Source organism: Anabrus simplex, chromosome 3, assembly GCF_040414725.1.
Source record: "Anabrus simplex isolate iqAnaSimp1 chromosome 3, ASM4041472v1, whole genome shotgun sequence".
NCBI classification, from domain to species: domain Eukaryota; kingdom Metazoa; phylum Arthropoda; class Insecta; order Orthoptera; family Tettigoniidae; genus Anabrus; species Anabrus simplex.
This window is the reverse complement of record NC_090267.1, coordinates 232,992,144-233,012,403: the sequence shown is the minus strand read 5'-3', so window position 1 is coordinate 233,012,403 and position 20,260 is coordinate 232,992,144. Positions and strand designations below refer to the sequence as shown.

The following is a 20,260-nucleotide window of genomic DNA, read 5'->3' as shown; positions in this document are numbered from 1 at the left end:
ACAAGATATCAATACCATAGGAAGGAAATTATATGTAATTTAATGGCGTCAGTGTATCATTACATTTTCAATCAGCAGCGCCAAAAACTCTGTGCTTAAAGTACTTATAATAGTGCAAAACACACATATACAGCAGTACCACACATCTGAAAGTACTTATATTAGTCCTCAAAGTGCAGATGTGGGATTTCGATGAACAGATTAAAACAAAGTGGGAGAGAACAATGTGCACACCTCACTAAAGCCATGTTACCACATTCCAAATCAATTTCACATTCACGCAGTCCAATATCAAAAGCCACACTAATTACATTTTCAAATGTTGGTATGTCAATGCCATAACCTGGCTTTCGTCAAGCATACTGCAACATAGGCTTATACGTAGGTGCAGCAAATTGATTGTAAATCACAGAGTGAAGTTTCACGATGAAGTAACGATCATGTACCTTCAACTAAAGCAATGTTCAGCGTCTACAAATAGTCTGAAAATGCCTACTGTATAAGAAAGGCATTCATATGATATTACAAAGCACTTTTTAAGCCTGATTAAAAATTTTTTGAAGGAAAATTCGAAAAAATACGGTAAAATAATTTTTTGTACAAAATAATTTTTTCAGAATGAAATTAAACATACACTTTCACGTAGTATCGGATTTCGAAAAATAAACAAGTAAGCCGTAGTGTGGATATTATCCGCGAAAACCCAAGTTTTGAACAAAATGATTGCCATTTCATACTGATTTTAATGTTTATGGGGGTTTTCCCGACTTTCACAAAAATCAGAAGTAACGGCAATCCGCTATAGCGAGTAAATGTTTCGCCATTGTGCATTCTCACTATAACAGACTTCTAATGTATATATTCATTCATTCATTCATTCATTCATTCATTCATTCATTCATTCTGAGTACCCTCCTGTCACTGTTCCCACCTGTTTGTACCAGCAATCATTCTTGCTACCTTCATGGTTGTTGCTCTTTATCTTGCCTAATGCGTCTCATTTTGGTGCTGCTGTTGGTTTTTGCAGTTTCCCTGTAACTGCATAAACTTTGGTGGTGCTATTTCAGGATCCAACCAGTCTCTAGGCTGATGACATGACATGACATATGACTCCTTTTTTCTGGCTACAATCAAAACATTCAGATGCGAAAACTCCATTATAATCGGTTCTAAATATTTGCAAAAATCCCTGTGCAACTAATCTGGCCTTGTACATCTTTCCTTTCGTGCAGACATCACAGGTGTTCCTAATTCCACAGTCTATAATTTTGATTTCAGTTGCAAGGTGATTATTTTTTCAACAACTTAACTGCTTCACATTACTGTGATCAAAACATCAATGCCAGGTGTATTGACAATTTTCGGCATGATCTTGAGACAACATAAAGGATTGTTACATGAGACAAAGTTTATACAAATTTGATTACAATGTTTGATTCTAAATACCCATTTACATCCAACAAATCTGTTAAGTTAACTGGAAGTTCTGCCAATTCCCACATTCCATTCTCTTCTCAATGAATCTATCTCGTCAACCATAGCTGCTATTCAGTGTTCAGCATCTGGTCTTGATAAGGTTTCTTTACCTGTGGTACGATTTTCAATGTTGCTTACAATATTCGCAGTCTCGATGAACATTTCAGCTGTTGTCCTTTCTTTTATTTGTATCTCTAAGCTGTAACTTCATTTCTCACTGTCTTGGTCCTCTTTAATCACTGCATCTTTGCATCCTCAAATTTAACACATAGACCCTAAGTATTTTTTTACTGTTGAGATTAACCTCACTTGATTTTTGAGGAATGTCAAAACTGACCTTCCGTTTTGTGAATTATTTGTGTACCCTACAAACTTGAGATCATGAGCCTTTGAGTCTAGTTTTCTTCTTTTTTCCTTTGGAATATGAACAAAACTGTACTAGCAAAAAATACTAAGTGACACAAGTCTGGTTTCTTTGAAAACTACAGCTCGAAAGTTGTCTTTTCAACCAGATTAGATAGTAGACAATTCTGTAAATAATCTGATGTATGTACTGATTCTCCCCAATCTTTATTTGGTAAACTGGCACTGGATAGCAAGCATCATGTCATTTACTTTAAAGTCTACTTTTTTCCTCAGCTACCCCATTTTGCTGTGGCAAGTATGCGGTCATGAACTGAGAATGGATTCCTTTTTGTTTGAAGTATCCTTGCAATGCTGAATCTGTGTGCTCTCTTCCCAGTCTGGCTCCACCATCCTCGGTTTTTTAACAAAACATGCCTTCATCTTTTCTGATGTCTCGCTTTTGTACTCTAAAAGGAAAATTTCTATGTAACAAGAGGATTCATCAATCATCATTCAAATATACCTCTTTCTGCTCAACATAGGCATTTACACTGGTGTATCAAATCCAACAGTAACCTTGTTGTACTTTCAGATTTCTTTGGGAAAACTTTTTGTGTCATCTTTCCTTTCGTGCAGACATCACAGGTGTTCCTAATTCCACAGTCTATAATTTTGATTTCAGTTGCAAGGTGATTATTTTTTCAACAACTTAACTGCTTCACATTACTGTGATCAAAACATCAATGCCAGGTGTATTGACAATTTTCAGCATGATCTTGAGACAACATAAAGGATTGTTACATGAGACAAAGTTTATACAAATTTGAACATTCATCTGCAATGGTTACAGTATCATCTTCTCTCTTTTTTTTTTATAGTTCTTTAAATATGACTAGTAAATTCTTTTGTGCTAACCTTTTGACTGAAGGTAAACTGTTCTGCAATATAGGTACAAACAAAACATCTGTAACATTACTTTTATCATTAGCACATGACAACGTGCTTTGCATTTGTTACCGTTGGCTAAACAAACATATATTTTTATCGACATGTCTAATTGGTTGAAGAATTCCCTACTATTTGTCATATGATTGGTGACTCCAGAATCATGTGTCCTTACTCATCTTCAGACTTAAATTTACACTGAAGCGCAAACTTCATCCCCATTTCTTGACGATTTTCTTCAAACTATTGACAACTTGATTGACATGGTCTTTCTTCTTTTCGGAAGTTAAATACTTTTGCATTCATTTTTAGCATATTCAATATGTATACAAAAGAAACAGTTCATGTTTCCTTACATTACATTACTTACTTAGGTACCATAAGGGCAGATTCTATAGAAGGATTTATTTGACCTGAAGATCTACGACTTATATTCATTAACTTTACTTTTACATATTCCAGAGTTAGATCATCATCAGACCTGCTTTCAAGTGATGTGATGAGTGTATTATATGAGCATGATATAATGCTTAAGAACATTAATACTACTGAACGATCCATCAACCTCTCACACCCAATGATGTTAACACTTTCAACACTATCATATTTCAGCATGGCCCCTGGCACTGAACTGGTCTTCTTCCTCAAATTCAATACGTTATTACACAAGAGCAAAACATAGAATATACCTGATTTTTTAATCATATGAAGATGATGGCCATCCAAAATGAAGATGTTAATCAGGAAGTGCATATCTAAAATATTTTAATTATACTAGTCATATGAAAAACATTTTAAAGATAAATGAGAAAAAAATTTACATTCAAGTTTTACCAATAAGCCTGTTCAAACAATAAAAATGAGTCATTTAATGTGGCTACTTTAGCCACAAATAAACACAAGTGCATTTGAAATACAAAATTTACCTATTTAGAATAGTTTGTTTTGGTACGGTAGCCTAAAAACATGGGGCTATGCAAAGTCCAACCTTGCAACTCCTTGCACCACCACCTATAGTACTTTCTTTTCGCAGTACAGGTGTATCATCAGCCTGCATTCTTTGTCTTAATGAAAAAATAAGCCCAAATTTCATGGGAGGTGAAGTATTTCTATAATTTGTATTTGGAGTAAAATAATACAGCTAAAAAAACCTGCACTCGAAAGTGACATAACAAATACATATCTTGCATTAATTATCACTTGATATGTTATCTGGCTCAAAAGCAAAGTATTCATCAATGTCATTATTTCTGAACCCGCTTCTCCCAATGAAATATCCAAGATATCACTATGATTGATCCGGTGTGAGGACTTATTTGCACACAGCTGACAGCGCGACATATTTGGCGTGCTCAGCACCCGGCACATCAAGTGCTTTGGTAGAGGTCATGGTAAGGAGAAACTACCCTTTTTATCGTTTAGGTTTGAACTTCTCGATAACCGCTGCATTCTAGTGGACACTATATAAACTACAACCTCCAAGCAAGGGACGGGGACCAAATGGGATACATGCAGCTGTCTATAAACACGCACAAAAATCATGCCTGTATCCCGTATGGGTATAGTGTTAACTGATTAACCAAATTAAGCAATTTATCACCATTTTCTCTTAACCTCAATGTACAAATTTTTATTGAAAGAAATACCTTACTTAAGAATGTAGTCTTTTGATGATATGCTTGAAACAGCTTCCCACATGTCTCAAGCAGTTGTTTCCACCGTGTTAATTGATTGTCCTCAACCAACAATTCAATAGTTGCTTGTACTTATTTATTTATTTATTTATTAATACATCCATAACAGGGTATATCCCCAATTACAATGGATGGTACAAAATACATTCAATATATAAATGGTACCTATATGTACAAAATAATATATAACAATTAAAAAACCAAGATTGCCTTGACTAAATGAAGAATAATTTAAACACATTTTCAATAAAACATACAAACATATAAAGTATTAAAGTTAAGGAAGATAAAACAAATAAGCAGAGAAAAAAATATTCATAAGAACAGCAAATACACGAACACACATACACTTGAAAAATAATAGTGGCATTACATACATCATATTTCAGTGCTGAATTTTCTCCAATAAATTATTCATTATAATGTAAATATTGTTTTAACATTTTTGAAAATAAAGGAAGTGATAAAGCAAAATCTATTTGTCTGCTGTCTGAAGATATTCTGTTATATACTTCACACATTTTTACAACAGGTGAATTTTTATGATGTGAGGTGCTTGAGAAGGGGCAGTAAAATGTTTGTCTCAAACAAAGAGTTACCCCCTTGGTATTGAAGTTTATTCTTTTAAGAAACTCTTGGTTATCTAATATTCCATTAACTGTCTTGTAAAGAAATATCTGTTGAGCTAATATTCTACGTGTACTGAGCTGCATTAAACCAAATCCATTTAATAGAGTTCTATAAGAAACTCTTTGATGATATGATGATCGGTTATATTTTTTAAAATATAAATATCGCAAAAATTTGTTTTGTATTTTTTCTATTTCGTTAATTGTACACATGTACTGAGGAGCCCACACTACACATGCATATTCAAGTTTACTTCTAACAAGATGACTGAATAAGATTTTTAAAGTATATTCATCGCTAAGTTCCTGAGTATTTCTAATAATAAACCCTAATTGTCTAAATCCCTCATTTGTAATTTTGTGAATGTGACTGTTGAATGAAAGTTTTGAATCAAGCATAACACCCAGATCATTTACTAAATTACAGCTCTGCAAGATCTCACCATTTATACTGTAGTTATTCACAGTCACATTCTTATTAAGAGAAAATGTGATCACAAAACACTTTTTAATATTAAAAAAAAGCCTGTTTGCAACACACCATTTGTAACAGTTGTTCAGATCGGCTTGCAATTCCATAGCATTATCATACCCGGTAATTTGCTTATAAATCTTTAAGTCGTCAGCAAATAGTAAGCATTTTGAATACTTTATTACAATCGGTAAGTCATTTATAAATAATAAAAAGAACAATGGACCAAGGTTTGAGCCCTGAGGGACTCCAGAATTAACTTTGAACTTGAATGAAGTATTTTGTGCGTAAGATACAAACTGTTTTCTGTCTAATAGATATGAAGAAATTAATTTCAGAAACTCAGAAGATAAACCAAATAATGATAATTTTCTCAAAAGAATACCATGATCAATTTTATCAAAAGCTTTTGCAAAATCAGTATAAACTGCATCGATAGGAAGCCCTTCATTCACTGAATCAGAAATATCCTGAATAAAGTTCATAAGATTAGTCGTAGTAGAACGCTTGGGATAAAACCCATGCTGAAATTCTGATACGTATGGTTTGATATGATTAAATATTCTAACAGAGTATTTGTTCAAAGAGCTTCGCTGGAGCACATATTGAGATAGCTCTGTAGTTCTCAATTTTCGAACTATCACCAGATTTAAGGATCGGAGTTATTTTACTTATTTTCCAAAATTTAGGAAATATTTGCGTCTTTAAAATTAAATTATATATGGTACATAGTGGAACCATTAGCACCTCTGCACATCCTTTAATAATGTAAGGAGTTATGTGATCAATTCCCGCCGATTTAGAAGCCTTAAGTTTTATTACTGCATCTTTGTACTCATCTTCGCGTATAGGACCCATCTGCAAACTATGAGCAGTAATCTATATCTAAAGAAGGGTGGGGTGCATAAACAGTTTGAAAATAACATGCAAACGCGTTGGCTATTCCTTGCGCAGTTACAAAATGGTTTCCACCATATGTCATACACTGTCTGAACAAACTATTATTTCGTTTACTTTTTATGAAACCCCAAAATGTTTTCGGATCATTTTTTATATTATCCTGTGACTGTAATATATACAATTTATATGCCCTTGCAATAAGTGTCTTAGACTGTTTTCTTAATTGTTTGTATATGTGAGCACTGTATTCAGAATGCTACATGTGCTTCCTGTGAATCTCCTTTAATTTCAACATTTTAATTATATCTAATGTAAACCAACAAGGGTACATTCTTTTCTTATTCAATGTTTTTTCAGGAACATATTTTGTGAAAAGGTTATTAAGGACTTCATAAAAATAGCTTACTGCATTGTTGGGGTCTTTACTCAATAGTAACTGATTCCAGTCATATTTTTGTAACGATGCATACAACTCATAAAAATCAGCCTTCTTGAAATTGTAGATGCTGACAAGTAATATTTTGACTCGCTCAATGTTAGCAACCAGTTTAAAATATAAAGCAGGATGATTAGAATCTTCAGGCACAAGGGGGTAATCTCTTCTGAATACATTAATATTTCCCACATAGTTGGACAGAACTAAATCAAGTGTTTTACCATTGGCATTTTTTACGTTATTAAATGAATTCAGATTGAGTAAAGCAATAAAATTAGCCAGAGCAAGACATTTTGGTCCACAGTTAAGTAAATTACAGTTACTATCATTGATCAAAGGTAAGTTAAAATCACCCGTTATAATAACATTATAATGTTGTATGAATTCGATGTTTTCAAGTACAGCAAAAAAATTATTATAAGTTTCTAAATCAGAGTTTGGTGGAAAGTAAACAGTTACCACGAGATATACCTTTTCACCTAAAATAAGTTTAACACAGACACATTCGATGTTCTCTACATCAATTTCTACAAGAACAGATTTAAAAGTACTGGCAACAGCTATCAACTTCTCCATCTTTTTTCGTACATTTTCATTTCAATTATCTTCTGCTGGCAATTCATTATGAGTAACATCTCATACACCTTTTAGCAGCAGGAGCTCAACTTTAAATTTCCACACTTCATAATTTTCATTGTTTAAATTGGAAGGGAAACGTACACGTTGTCCGACATGATCATATACCCTTAATTTATACTCTTTTACAAGATTATGGGTATATTGTCTTACCTGAGCCTCTGGTTCCAACTGATCCACACTAATGGATGCCTTTTGTTGAAATAGAGCACAGCACATGGGTGTAGCAAATGTAAGGAAGAAGCCGCACAGCAGTATTTGAATAGGGGCATTGGACCATGGATAACGACACAACGTGCCACGTTTCTCAAGATAGTCCATCACCACTGGTGTGAGAGCTGCAATCAAATCATTAAATGACAAACATACTGACCAAATGAACACCAAAATGTGAAAAATCAGCTGTATGTGACTACTGTCAAATGTAAAAAGGGAGGACAGTTACTTTAATTGATACGAGGTGGCTTTGAAGAGAAAGAGCGAGCTAATTTGCAGAAAATTCAATAATTCTATCTCAAAATTAACTGCCAATTTTCAAATATACACTGCCAAATTAAAAAAAAAAAAAACATGCAACATCTTCAAGGACTGTGTTCAGTGGCACCAGGGTATAATACAGCGAGCTTCTCTCATCGGTTGGCTGGCAGGCGCGCCCAGTTTATTTGCTTCCCGCCGACTCATCACTTCTCGTTACACAGCACAGTGACAGTACGGGGCTGCCCGCAATTCGCAGTTCAGGTCCCTGCTTAGAGCGTACTTTATATTAAGTGTTGATCTGTTGCTCCAGCTGTACTCAAATTGTGAAGTGTTATTTTGGGATATAATTCTCATAATGCCTCCACATGTGTACACGGTAGAGGAAAGGGTATTTATGTACGATAATTATGTGAAAACAGAGTCTTGCAGGGAAGTCATTAGGCGATTTGTAACATAATATCCAGGTGTACCCTCTCCACATGGAGACTCTCTGCGGAAACTCTCAAACAAATTGAGAGGAACTGGTTCTTTACTTGATAAGAAGCAAAGTGTTAAAAACCGTGTACTTACTGAGGAAGAAGTAAATTAAAATGCAGAAAGATTACAACGTACGCCTACAAAACCCCTAAGACGACTTGGACAAGAAGGCAGGGTTTTGAAGAGCTCAGCATGGTGGGCTACGGAAATGTCAAAATTGAAACCTTACGAACTGACTGACACTAACTGTCGAAATGGATATTTCCAGTAAGACTCTGCCTCCATGCATACAGCTAATAACACATTAAACTTAAATGAGGAAAATATCTGAAGACTGTGTTATTAGTATGGACTTATGGCCATCACGGTCCCCAGATTTAACTGTTTGAAACTTTTATTTATGGCGGAGCTTAAAAAAAAAGTGTATGCGAGAAACCCACACACGTTGGACAAACTGAAAGAACATATCCGGAGAGAAATAAGGAAGATGAACTGACGTGTGTGAATCGGAAGTTTTCTAAGACGATACCAGAAATGTATGGATGTAAGCGGAGAACATTTCAAACATCTCCCGTCATAAAGTACAAGCTTATTTTCTCAATTCTTAATTACTTATTTTCTTAATTTTAATTGTCATCTCATGTCATGTATGGATAAAGTGAGCAAAGTGCTGTTCTTGTAGCTATGCCGCAGAGCAGGGAGTGATGAGTCAATGGGAGGCAGATAAGTTCAGCGCGCCTGCCAGCCAACCGATGAGAGAAACTCACTGTATGTGCATACTAAGGGGTTGTTGTGATTCATTTGTCATGGACATCAGTGATCAGATGGCACTCAGGAAGCCTGTCCATGCACACTCTGTTTTGACTCTGCAGGCAGTAACTGTGCTGAAGTTAGAGGCGAACAGTGTTTGCAACATCCATTCTAGGGTACAACCATGCCCCGCTGATGAGTATGTGCTCCTGTTAAACAACTGCAGCCATTTGAATGGGGTTGCATTGTAGGCCTATGGGAAGCTGGATGGATGTATCGACAGATTGCTGCACAAGCTGGGCACAATGTATTGGTGGTGTGTCGCTGCTTTTAGCGAAGGTCTGTGGAACATCCCCACAACTGTAGACCAGGCTCTGGACGTCCGCGTAGTACAAATGCACGTCAAGATCAACGCATTGTGCGAGCAGCGGCGGCCGATCGAACATCATCCATCATCATCACATGTTACACCTGTTGTGTCACCAAGGACCATTGAGAACCGTCTGCTTGCAGGAGGATTACGATCACGTGTGCCTCTGGTTAGGCTACCACTGACATCACGGCACTGCCAAGCATGGCTACTCTGGTCTCGTGAAAGTCAACTGCAGAGGGGAATGGCGCTCTGTTTTCTGCGGTGACAAGAGTAGGTTCTGTCTTTATGCAAGTGATGGACATACAAGTGTACAGTGTAGACTGGGTGAACACCCTATTCCAGAGTGCATTTGCCCACAACACCCATGTCTCACCCCAGGCTTCGTGGTGTAGGGGGCCATCAATTACAACTCGCAGTCACAGTTGGCGTTTCTGCAGGGTAACTTAACTAGTGCCCGCTACATTGCACAGGTTGTTGTCCCTGTGCTACTGCCATTTCTTCGACAGGAAGGTGATGTGCTTTTTCAGCAGGACAATTCACATTCACATACAGCTGCTGCGACATTATGTTCTCTAAGTGGTGTTCAACAACTGCCCTGGCCAGCAAGATCACTGGATCTCTCGCCAATTGGACATGTATGGGGCATGATGAAGCGGGAACTTGTGCATTCTCCAGAGCCTGCAAGAACCATTGCCGAATTACATCAAAAGGTATAAGATGCTTGGGACGATCTATCACAGGATGCCAGTTGGCACCTTCGTGATTGTTTGCACGCACAAATACACACCTGTATTGCTGCCAGGGGGAGGTACACTGTGTACTGATGCGAGTGTTTGGGCACCCTTTACACCGACATGTGTGTTTCATCTGGTCTGAATTTGTAATCATATACTCCTGCAATGACAAACTACCTGTCACATTGCTTGTGAATAAAATGACTTTTTCCTTGAGGATGTTATATGTTTTTATTCCTGCAGTGTACATTTCTCAATGGGAACATTTTATAGAGATGTTCAGTTTACAAGAAGTTAAATATATTACTTAAACAACATTTTGAAATGCTACTACCGAGTGAGTGGCTACATTTTCCATGGCTTCCCATTCTCACATAAGGCACCATAAAGATGTCTCAGTGAGATGTAAAGCTAAAATATATTTTTTTAATGCTACTTCTAACATAATAAAAATTAACAGTTTAATTTAATTTTTACCACTCTACAATGTTATTACTTACTGTTTTCTCACATAATTTATGCATCCCAATATTTTTGGGTCCAAAGTGGAGAAAAAGAAATGTTCCCGTATTTGACGCACCCATTTCTTCGATCATCGATCACGCAGTTCTAGATGCGTTTTGAAGTAAAGATTCAACTACTCAAGTAACAGTCTTCCTATTGCATAACTCGGCATTCCAAATACTGCACAACATGCTGTTATTAGCTGGTAGGAAGTACCACTGCACTAGTTCAGTAATTGAATCAGCACAGAAGTGACTAGTGATACTATATTCCAGTCTGGTACAAACACATTTTACGAGCGTTTCGGGTACGGAACAGGCATTTTCTGTGATTTAAAAACCATTTGTTAATCCACAATGAGCAAGTACTCAAGTAATGCAGGCTCATATAAACTCGCGGTGAAACATACGAGAATAGAGTAGCGGGCCACAAGTATTCAGTGCGCTACTGGCTGTAACAGAAAAGTGCACTTCAAGCAACCAACACGTCTAGCAAAGCATTTCAAGGACCAAAAAGTGGCAAGTTTCCACAAGTAGAGGAGGATCTGCTAAAATATGTGATTCCATTATGCAAGGTTGGATATGCCGTTTCTCACAAAATTCTGTATTTTAAAGGATGAGAAATAGCTGCTGCACATGGAATCAGTCTCAGATTTTAAGGTTAGCCAAGGCTGCATGATTAATTTTATGAATTTATGGCCCGTCTCGCTCATATGTACTCTCATTGCGGAGAACCTTCTATGTTTCTCTGCAATGACGTATTCTTGGTACCTTATTGTGAAATTGCATCGGGCAATCAGGACGCAATTTCACAATAAGGTACCAAGAACACATCAATGCAGAGAAACATAGAACGTTCTCCGCAATGGGAGTACATATGAGCGAGACGGGCCATAGATTTACAGATATTAAACAAGACCTGGTAATTCTTAATAGACTGAACAAGGGAAGACTAATGAACAGTCTAGAAAGTATTCACATATTTCTAGACAAGTCAATTAATAGGGACAAGAACTTAAATGAAATAAATGAGCAGGGAAACCCCTTATTCGAACACATATTAAGATACACAGAGTTACTAGGAAGGAATCAAATACGCCCAGTGAACGCACTAAGCAATCACGAGGCCGCTACGTCACAGACAGAAGCCACCTCCCCGCCCGAAACAGCAAATGACGACACGTCCTCGCTGTCCCCCCTCCCTCCGAACCAAGCTAGCTTACAGTCCACAGCACACCGCTACAACACAAGGTCGAGAACAGCTGAAACAAACCCACAACCGTAGTACGGGAAGTAAAGACAACAAACAGGACAAGGGTAAGTTTATATTTCCACATCTTCCAATACTAAATAGCCTCCCTAGGCAATACATTTCTAGGCGACCACAACTAATTGACACAATCTTTTTATGCAGGTTACAGGTCGTAATACAGACGATTTGACTTAACAAGTTCTTGAACACCAAATAGTAGACTTCATTCAACAGCGGGCCACACTTTTCCACCTAATAAGAGACAAGTGACGGGGAAGAAATCCAGAAGAAGTTTTGAGAAGACATAAACACTTCATAAACATTTCAACAGGACCATTTTACCAAAAATCTCCAAGTTTTTAACAGTTAGTGATTTTATTGGAAAAGCTCTCAGGACTCATAGTGAACCTAAGACATTTTAGTCCAATAAGTGTTTTTAATATTAAGTTTAATGTCCAACTAACAACCGCCCTCAATGCACTCCCCCCCTCTCCCACCTATACACTTTCTACTAACACCTGTTTTTAATGTTTTAATGTAAATTATGAGATTGATTTTATGCTATTTTTACCTAAGCTACATGTAAAACAGCTGATGATGACTGCTAAGCAATCGAAACATGTTCTGTGATTATTAATGTCATTATAAATAGCCCAAGGCTAAATAAAAAAGAGAAAGTATCGATTAAGTGGAACCTTTCTTCATTTATTGATTGGATTGTGATTGAGAAGTGTAAAGTGAAGGAATATTCGCTCTTCCAAACAGGAAAGTCAGATCAGACACCTATCAGTTTCGATATGCCACAAAGTCGAACAAACAATAAGAAAGGGTCATCGAGTGTTATCGTACACACTACTGGAAGCGAAAAATGATATGCAGTACTGAAATGCTTGCTGTAACAGCTGATGGCAGAAAGCTTGCACCTTACGTTGTTCTAAAATGAAAAAAGAATGTCCACGTTTGTATCCAAGAAAAGGGATGGATGGACATGTCACTCGTACAAGATTGGATATGAACGGTTTGGGGAAATGAAGCAGGGTCCCTGTTTCGATGCCTGGCCCTTCTCGTGTTGCGACAGTTTTCGTGGCTACCTGATGGAAGACACTAATTTTTTTTTTTTTTTTTTTTTTTTTTTTTTTTTTGCTATGGGCTTTACGTCAAGAAATTATTGGAAACCATGAAAACCAATTTGGCAGCGATTCCTGGTGGACTGATGTCAGTGTTTCAACTTTTGGATGTTTTGATAAATAAATCATTCAAAGTCAAAGTGCAAAAACTATCAGTGCTGGATGGTGGAAAGTGTGCACGAACTTACTGTAACAGGCAAGATTCGGAAACCCCCTGTGGAACTCCTTTGTGAGTGGATATTGCATGCTTGGGACAGAATTTTTTCGAAGGTGATTGAAAAGAGCTTCAAGAAAAACAAGAATCTTGAATTCGTTAGATGAAGAGATGTGAGCAGTGATATCAGTAGCAGCAATTCTTCCTGCAGTGCTGGTAGTGAACTCAGAGTGTAGCCCATAAAAGATAAGACTTTTATTTTTTCCAATATGTCATTATTATGTACTTATATGAATTGTTCTTTTATTAGTTCATATTTATTTCACTTCAGGTTGTATTGTCAGCTCATTACGGAAAGAATATTTTCATGTGTCTGTACAGTACTTCAAACCCATGCATCCAACTTACCTGACGTACGCTATGCAACTTTTCAGAGAGAGAGAGGGGGGGGAAAAAAAAAAAACGCACGCCATAATTTTACACTAAATGACGATAACCGCAAATGAGTTGAACCAATTGTGTGTATATTTGTATATAATTTTTTAAATACCTGAATTCCTAGAATAATTTATGGATCCAAAGTTTCCGCCTGCATTTTTCATCAAAAAGTTGTGTTAATTACGCAAGAAAATACAGTAATAGCCATAATCTTTGTGTTATTTTATGATGTACTTATACATAATGTTTGTTAAAGTGGAGAAGGAAGCATAATTATGTAAATCACTTTCTGTAGGTTAGTCAATTTTCAATGGGTAACAATTTTGTGGGAATTTAGTGCTCTGCTTCTTCCTGGCCTCCAGGACCTTAGTGCCATGGGGAGGGAGGGGTTTGAATATCTCCTAGTTATTTTTAAAGGAACGACTTTAAAGAAATTCATTTTGTTATAATTTGTTGACAAAAAGTAACAGGTCTGTTGCTTGTTACTGTTGCAAAAGACCCAAAAACAAATAAAGGAAAATGATTTAAGTTCTAAACAAGTGGGTGGTAACTTGAGATTTATTATGAGAAAACCTAACAAGAAACCAGTAGTGGTAAAATAAGAGATCAAAATTCAACTGAATATCATACCTTCATCATGACTGTTGGTGTCCTTGCATTTTTTACACGATTCTTCATTCTCTGTACTTGGCCTTTTAACTCAAATTTCTTGCACTTGGCTCTACAGCCTTTTCTGCTCTCATTTTGTATCTTATCAACTGAGAGCCAAAATAAATTTGTTTCCCCCCCTGTCACTCATCTTACTGTGTTGGTTCAAAACCAGACCATAACACAAGCAACAAGGATATGAACTAATATAACTGACACTGGCTGGATACTGGTCTAACAATGGATGTGCCAAATTATATAATCCGGCATTACTCGCTAGGTCTTTACGTGTGCCATTACTCACTAGTGAGTGCAGTGCTCACCTTTAAGTTTAAAGGCCTGAATGTGTCCATATAAAGATGGCAGTATTTTTAATACATCAATCTGAGAGTGTTATTTATTTATTTATTTATCTAAGAACATATGCTATGGCTTTGGAGCCAAGTTCTGCATTTGGGAGACACGTGGGTTCAAACCCCACCATCGGCTGTCCTGAGAATGGTTTTATATGGTTTCCGTTTACACTTCCAGGCAGATGCTGGGCCACTTCCTATTCACAGGCCACAGCTAACAAATTCCTTCCACCTCCTTACCCAATTTCATTCACCACAATTCATTTCATCTTCACCAGCTCCGCAAATGAGGTTGGCAACAGGAAGGACATCCAGCCGTAAAACATGTGATATAAATTCATCTCACCTCATACCCGAAACGGGACTCAGGTGTAGATAAATAATTTATTTAGGAACATGAATGCTTAAGTTTATACAGTTATTTATTTAGGAACACGAATACTTGACCTGACATACATTTTAATTTAAATACAAGAAAAAAATCGTTCTAAAAAAATAATCAAATTTGAGATAGGGGAAGTACGCTCAGTATGAACTAAATAATGCAAACATATATTCCAGCATAAGAGGAAACAAAGATTTTACATAGTCGGTCATCACTTCTGTTCCTTTCAGCACTTTCCTGGAACACTATTTCCGGGTTCGAACATTTGTAACGGGAGCATGTGGGCCCCACTTGGTAATTCCATCCATTCCTGAGATGAATGGAATGCAGCCTTTGATCAACAAAAGTGCCTCTTCTTCCTCGAACTTGCAGAAATTCAGATTCAGAGTTAGGATCACTTTCGTAAACCTTGTCTGTTTCATATCCATCACTTTTGGTGTTTAAATCCGGTTCCTCCAACGTTTCACCCAACCATGAAAAGATCTGATCGGTGGATGCCATTGTAACTTGTATAAATTCACTAACAACAGTCAAAACACAAAAAATTCACCTTAAACACAAGCGTAAGACAAACCTTGACTTATTACAATGTGCAAAATTGAGTTTCTCGCCACTAGGGGAACAAAAGGTTACTTTCCAGTATCATGTTCCTGTGTATCCGTTACACTGCAGTATTAGGATAAAGTAACATAATACAAGTTGCAGGTCAACTTTTGGAAGGAACATTCCTTACCGGTATATCTGTTGTCTCTTGTAGCCCCTAACTGCACCTTAGTAAGTACTTATAAATAGCAATACTATAGCTTCATCTCACTTTCTTCTCTCCCACTGACCCTTTCGCCAGCTCGTCACCCACATTCTTAACCATTCCTAGAAAAATGTTTGCAATGACCCATTTATGTTCTGAGAACCAATACTTTGAAACCTTCCTTTATAAAAAGCGCTGAGGCTGCTAGGAAGCTAGCTATGTGCATTCGTAGATGTCCAAGGATCTGTAGTTAAACAGACACTAAGACCAGACTTTATAAAATATGTTGATGAATGAGTGTCATATACACTTCAGATGCCGCCAGAATTGGTCTTGAGAAAATAGCCCTATGAGGAAAGATGTAAGCAGAGTTTAACCCAGTACTTTTTTTTTAATGTCGCACCGACACAGACTGATCTTACGGCAATGAAGAACAACATTATGTCAAAGAGTGTAGAATGATTTTAACCAAAAAGTAATTGATTTTCAGTCTTCCTCACTTGACTCTCCTTGTTCATGTTTGTTCATACTATTCCTCATTCAACTGACTGGGCAATTATAAGTTAGAAATCCATTTTCAGTTTTGCTTGGTATTCATGATCAGAGAAGTGTTCTGTTCTAATTTTGAGTATGTTTGATAATACATAGTACGAGTGACTTTGTATAAGCTTGAGTGGTGTAAATAATCAGTAGAATCTTCAATTAATGTTAATTTTATACTATTTAAAAAAAAAATTTAAACCGTGTATAAACGTTACCCCACTCTTAAGTCATCTAAGATATAATTCGACGTGTTCTATTATTTTACACTTCATTGTGTTTCAAACTAGCTCTGCAGCGTAGCTTACAGTATAGACCATTGTAATACATTATTGAATTCTATCTGTTGGTTTTCCTCTCAGCCTCTTGCCACCCACTTCCATCTTGAGCATTCTTCTGGGTATTCGTGACTTCTCCATTAATTTGACATGCCCATACCATCTGAGTTAACATTTCTCTTTTATATCGTATAATAGTTCCTCATTCCTTACTTCCCCCTTATCATTTCTTACTCAGTCACTTTTATCATGGTATGGAATTCTTTATATGACATTTTCATATTTGTTAAATGAGAAATTCATACTTTATTTTGGACACTGACCATCTACTGGTATTTCTCATATCAGTCTACCTGCTTGCCAACAACGCTCAAGAAAAGAATTTGAATCAGAGACAATAAGCACAGAACCCACCAGTTTTTCAAGTTCCTTAAGTTTTTGTTCTTCATTATACTTTGTAAACACTTTTTCCCCACTTCTGTTATGCTGAATTCTTATTAGCACTCTTCCATGTCACTCTCCTCAGTTAACTGAAGACATTCAGCTGCATTTTCCCGACAAGAAAAATGAATGTTTTCTTCAAACTGAACATTTGTGGCTTTGCTGCAATTTTGTCTTCAGGTATGTCATAGGATATTTTTAAAGCTTCAGCATAATATTGTATTAAATTTTACTTTAATTTCTCCTTGCTCAATCACATATTTACTAAATTTTGTTATCAAAAAATAAAGGACAACAATAATACATGATACCTCATTTTTACCTGAAATACAGGATGTTGCCACCTATCAAAAAGAAAAATGTATAAAAATGCCTTGTGCAGGGTTGCCTGGTTTAAACCAATTAATTATTTTAAATACATTGTTTTATTTTTTATTCCTAACATTTTTAATACTTTCTGTTACTGGAACAACAATGACTCACCTCTGTAGTATATTGTGTACTGTTGGAATATTACAACACTTCTACTTTTGAAACTCTATATACTTTTCAAACAGATTGTTAGAAAGGGGATGTGTCAGTTATTACCGTTACCTTTGAAAACGAAGACCCTCAATCCATTATTAGGTGCGATAGTGCATGTTTGGTGAGTGGTGTACTCAGTAGCGAGTAGAGATGGGAGTTACATATCATAACATGATGCTGTATCCTAATCCATAACAGTAAGCTGTTCCAGAAATATTATGTTCCTCTGGAGACCCTAATACAAAAGTAACTGTCTCAGCAAAACCAAGGGAAGGGCAGGGATTTTCTGACTGGCTAACGGATATTAGGAACTACAGCAGCTTGCACAAAAAAAAGAGACACTGGACAAACTGCTTACACTGATGTTTACCACATGCCTGTTACAGAGCTATTAAGAAGACACAGGCTACAATGGTATGGACATGTAATAACAGACAGCAAAACAGCAAGGGTTTACTTTGAAAAAGAGGTGACAAGGAAAAGACCAATAGGGAGACCATGGAATCAATGGATGGACACAGTGAAATCACATGTCAGCAAAGAAGAATGTTAAGTGGGAGGATATAGAGGAACAGAAACTATAAACTATATTCTGACACGAAGAAGTGGTGACCGTTTGTACATCACACCCAGTAAACTGGAGCCAGAAATCATGAATATGAGTAAGGATGTAAAGGAGAAGGCATAGAGGTCACTGGTAAGACCATAATTAGAGGATGATTCTAGTGTATAGGACCCCTCACCAAAATTACTTTATTCCATAACCAAAAAAAGTCCAAAGAAAAGGAGCACTTTTGTTCTGGGTGATTTCCCACAAAAGAACAGCGTTACAAAAATATAGCAAACTTGGGCTGGGAAGACTTGGGAGTAAGATGAGAAGCTGCTTGACTAAATGGTATGCTGTCAATGGAGAGATGGCACGGAATGACATTAGTAGATAAATAAGGTTGAGTGGTGTTTTTAAAAGTAGGAAAGATCACAATATGATGGAGTTGGAATTCTATACGACAAACTGGGGCAAATATTTGTTTATATGAAGAGGAGTTTGAAATGTGATGTTACAGAAGAATGCTGAAGGTGAGATGGATAGATCGAATCACAAATGAAGATATACTGAATAGAATAGGTGAAACGAGATCGATTTGGCTAAATTTGACCGGAAGAAGAAATAGAATGATAGGACACATCTTAAAACACCCAGGACTTGTGCAGTTGGTTTTTGAGGGAAGTTTAGGTAGTAAGAATGGTAGAGGTAGACCAAGGTATGAATATAAGAAAGAGATTAGAACAGATGTAGGCTGCAGCACTTACGTAGAAATGAAAAGGTTAGCAAAGAATAGAGTGGCACGGGGGGGCTGCATCAAACCAATCTGTAGACTGATGATTCGAACACACAACAGGAAGAGGATTTAGGGATTGGAATAATTTACCAAGGGAGATGTTCAATAAATTCCAAACTTCTTTGAAATTTTAGAGAATCTGCCACCTGGGAGAATGCTTTAAATGCAGATCAGCGGAGACTGATTGATTGATGATGATGATTATTATTATTATTATTATTATTTATTAATAATAATACCATGGTATATCATTTTCATTAGTTATATAATATTTAGTTTTCATATACAAAGGGCACTAGGAAAGTTTTGCAATGTGAGTGAACGCTTTAGATCTTTTTTAAAATAATTTCCACCACACTCAATACACTTCTCCATACGTCTAAACCAGTCACTGAACCAACTCTGCCACTTTTCTTCGATTACATTTTCACACTCTTGATCCCATACTGACAGAAGCTCCTCGTTGGATGCAAAACACCGCCCTTTCAGCTTCATCTTCACTTCTGGGAAGAGTGTGAAGTCACATGGGACAAAATCAGGACTGTATGGAGGGTGATCAAGCACAGTCAACCCTGATCTGGCAAGAAAATCCATTGTTACATTAGCTCGATGAGCTGGAGCATTGTCAGTGATGCAAGAGCCAAGTGTTGAGCTGTGACCTTGGACAGAGCTGCTTGAGAGCCTGGATGACCTTAGGCAGACAAGTCTCACTGTACCACTTCGCAGTAACTATCCTTTGTGTTTCTTGCACAACCCGAGTCAGGAAGAATAGTAGTAGTGAAGAATACTGCAATCATCCTTTTCTTCATTGACCTTGACTTTCACACAGTCACAGGAGTATCCTCATCTTCAAACAGCCACACCTTGTTCTGGGATTTTGTTGGGACATCGTAATAATAAAGCAAAGTTTCATTAGCTGTAACAATGCTATTGACGTTATGCGAAGTGCCATTTTCAAACTGTTTTAGCCTTTTTCGGCACCATTTCACTCAATGTGCCCTTTGTTCCTCTGAAAGTTAATGGGGAAAGGGAACAAACTTTTTTAATATGGAGATGGTCATGTAGAACTGAATGAATAGCTGGTGCAGGGATGTGGAGGGTTTCTTCTACCTGCCGATATGTCAACCGCCTCTCTTGCTGCAACATTTTCCTCACAGCTTCAATGTTTTCCTCAGTCACTGATT

At 36.8% G+C, this 20,260-nt stretch overlaps 1 protein-coding gene across 2 annotated transcripts in view; it reads right to left on the bottom strand.

Moving 5' to 3' along the window:
* Nucleotides 1-20,260, bottom strand: part of Sfxn1-3 (Sideroflexin-1-3) — a 115,349-nt gene that overhangs the window by 9,938 nt on the left and 85,151 nt on the right. For both annotated transcript variants that reach the window (XM_067142912.2, XM_067142913.2), the window contains exon 8: nt 7,687-7,871. In XM_067142912.2, the coding sequence (XP_066999013.2) occupies nt 7,687-7,871 (185 nt within the window). The remainder of the gene's footprint in view (nt 1-7,686; nt 7,872-20,260) is intronic.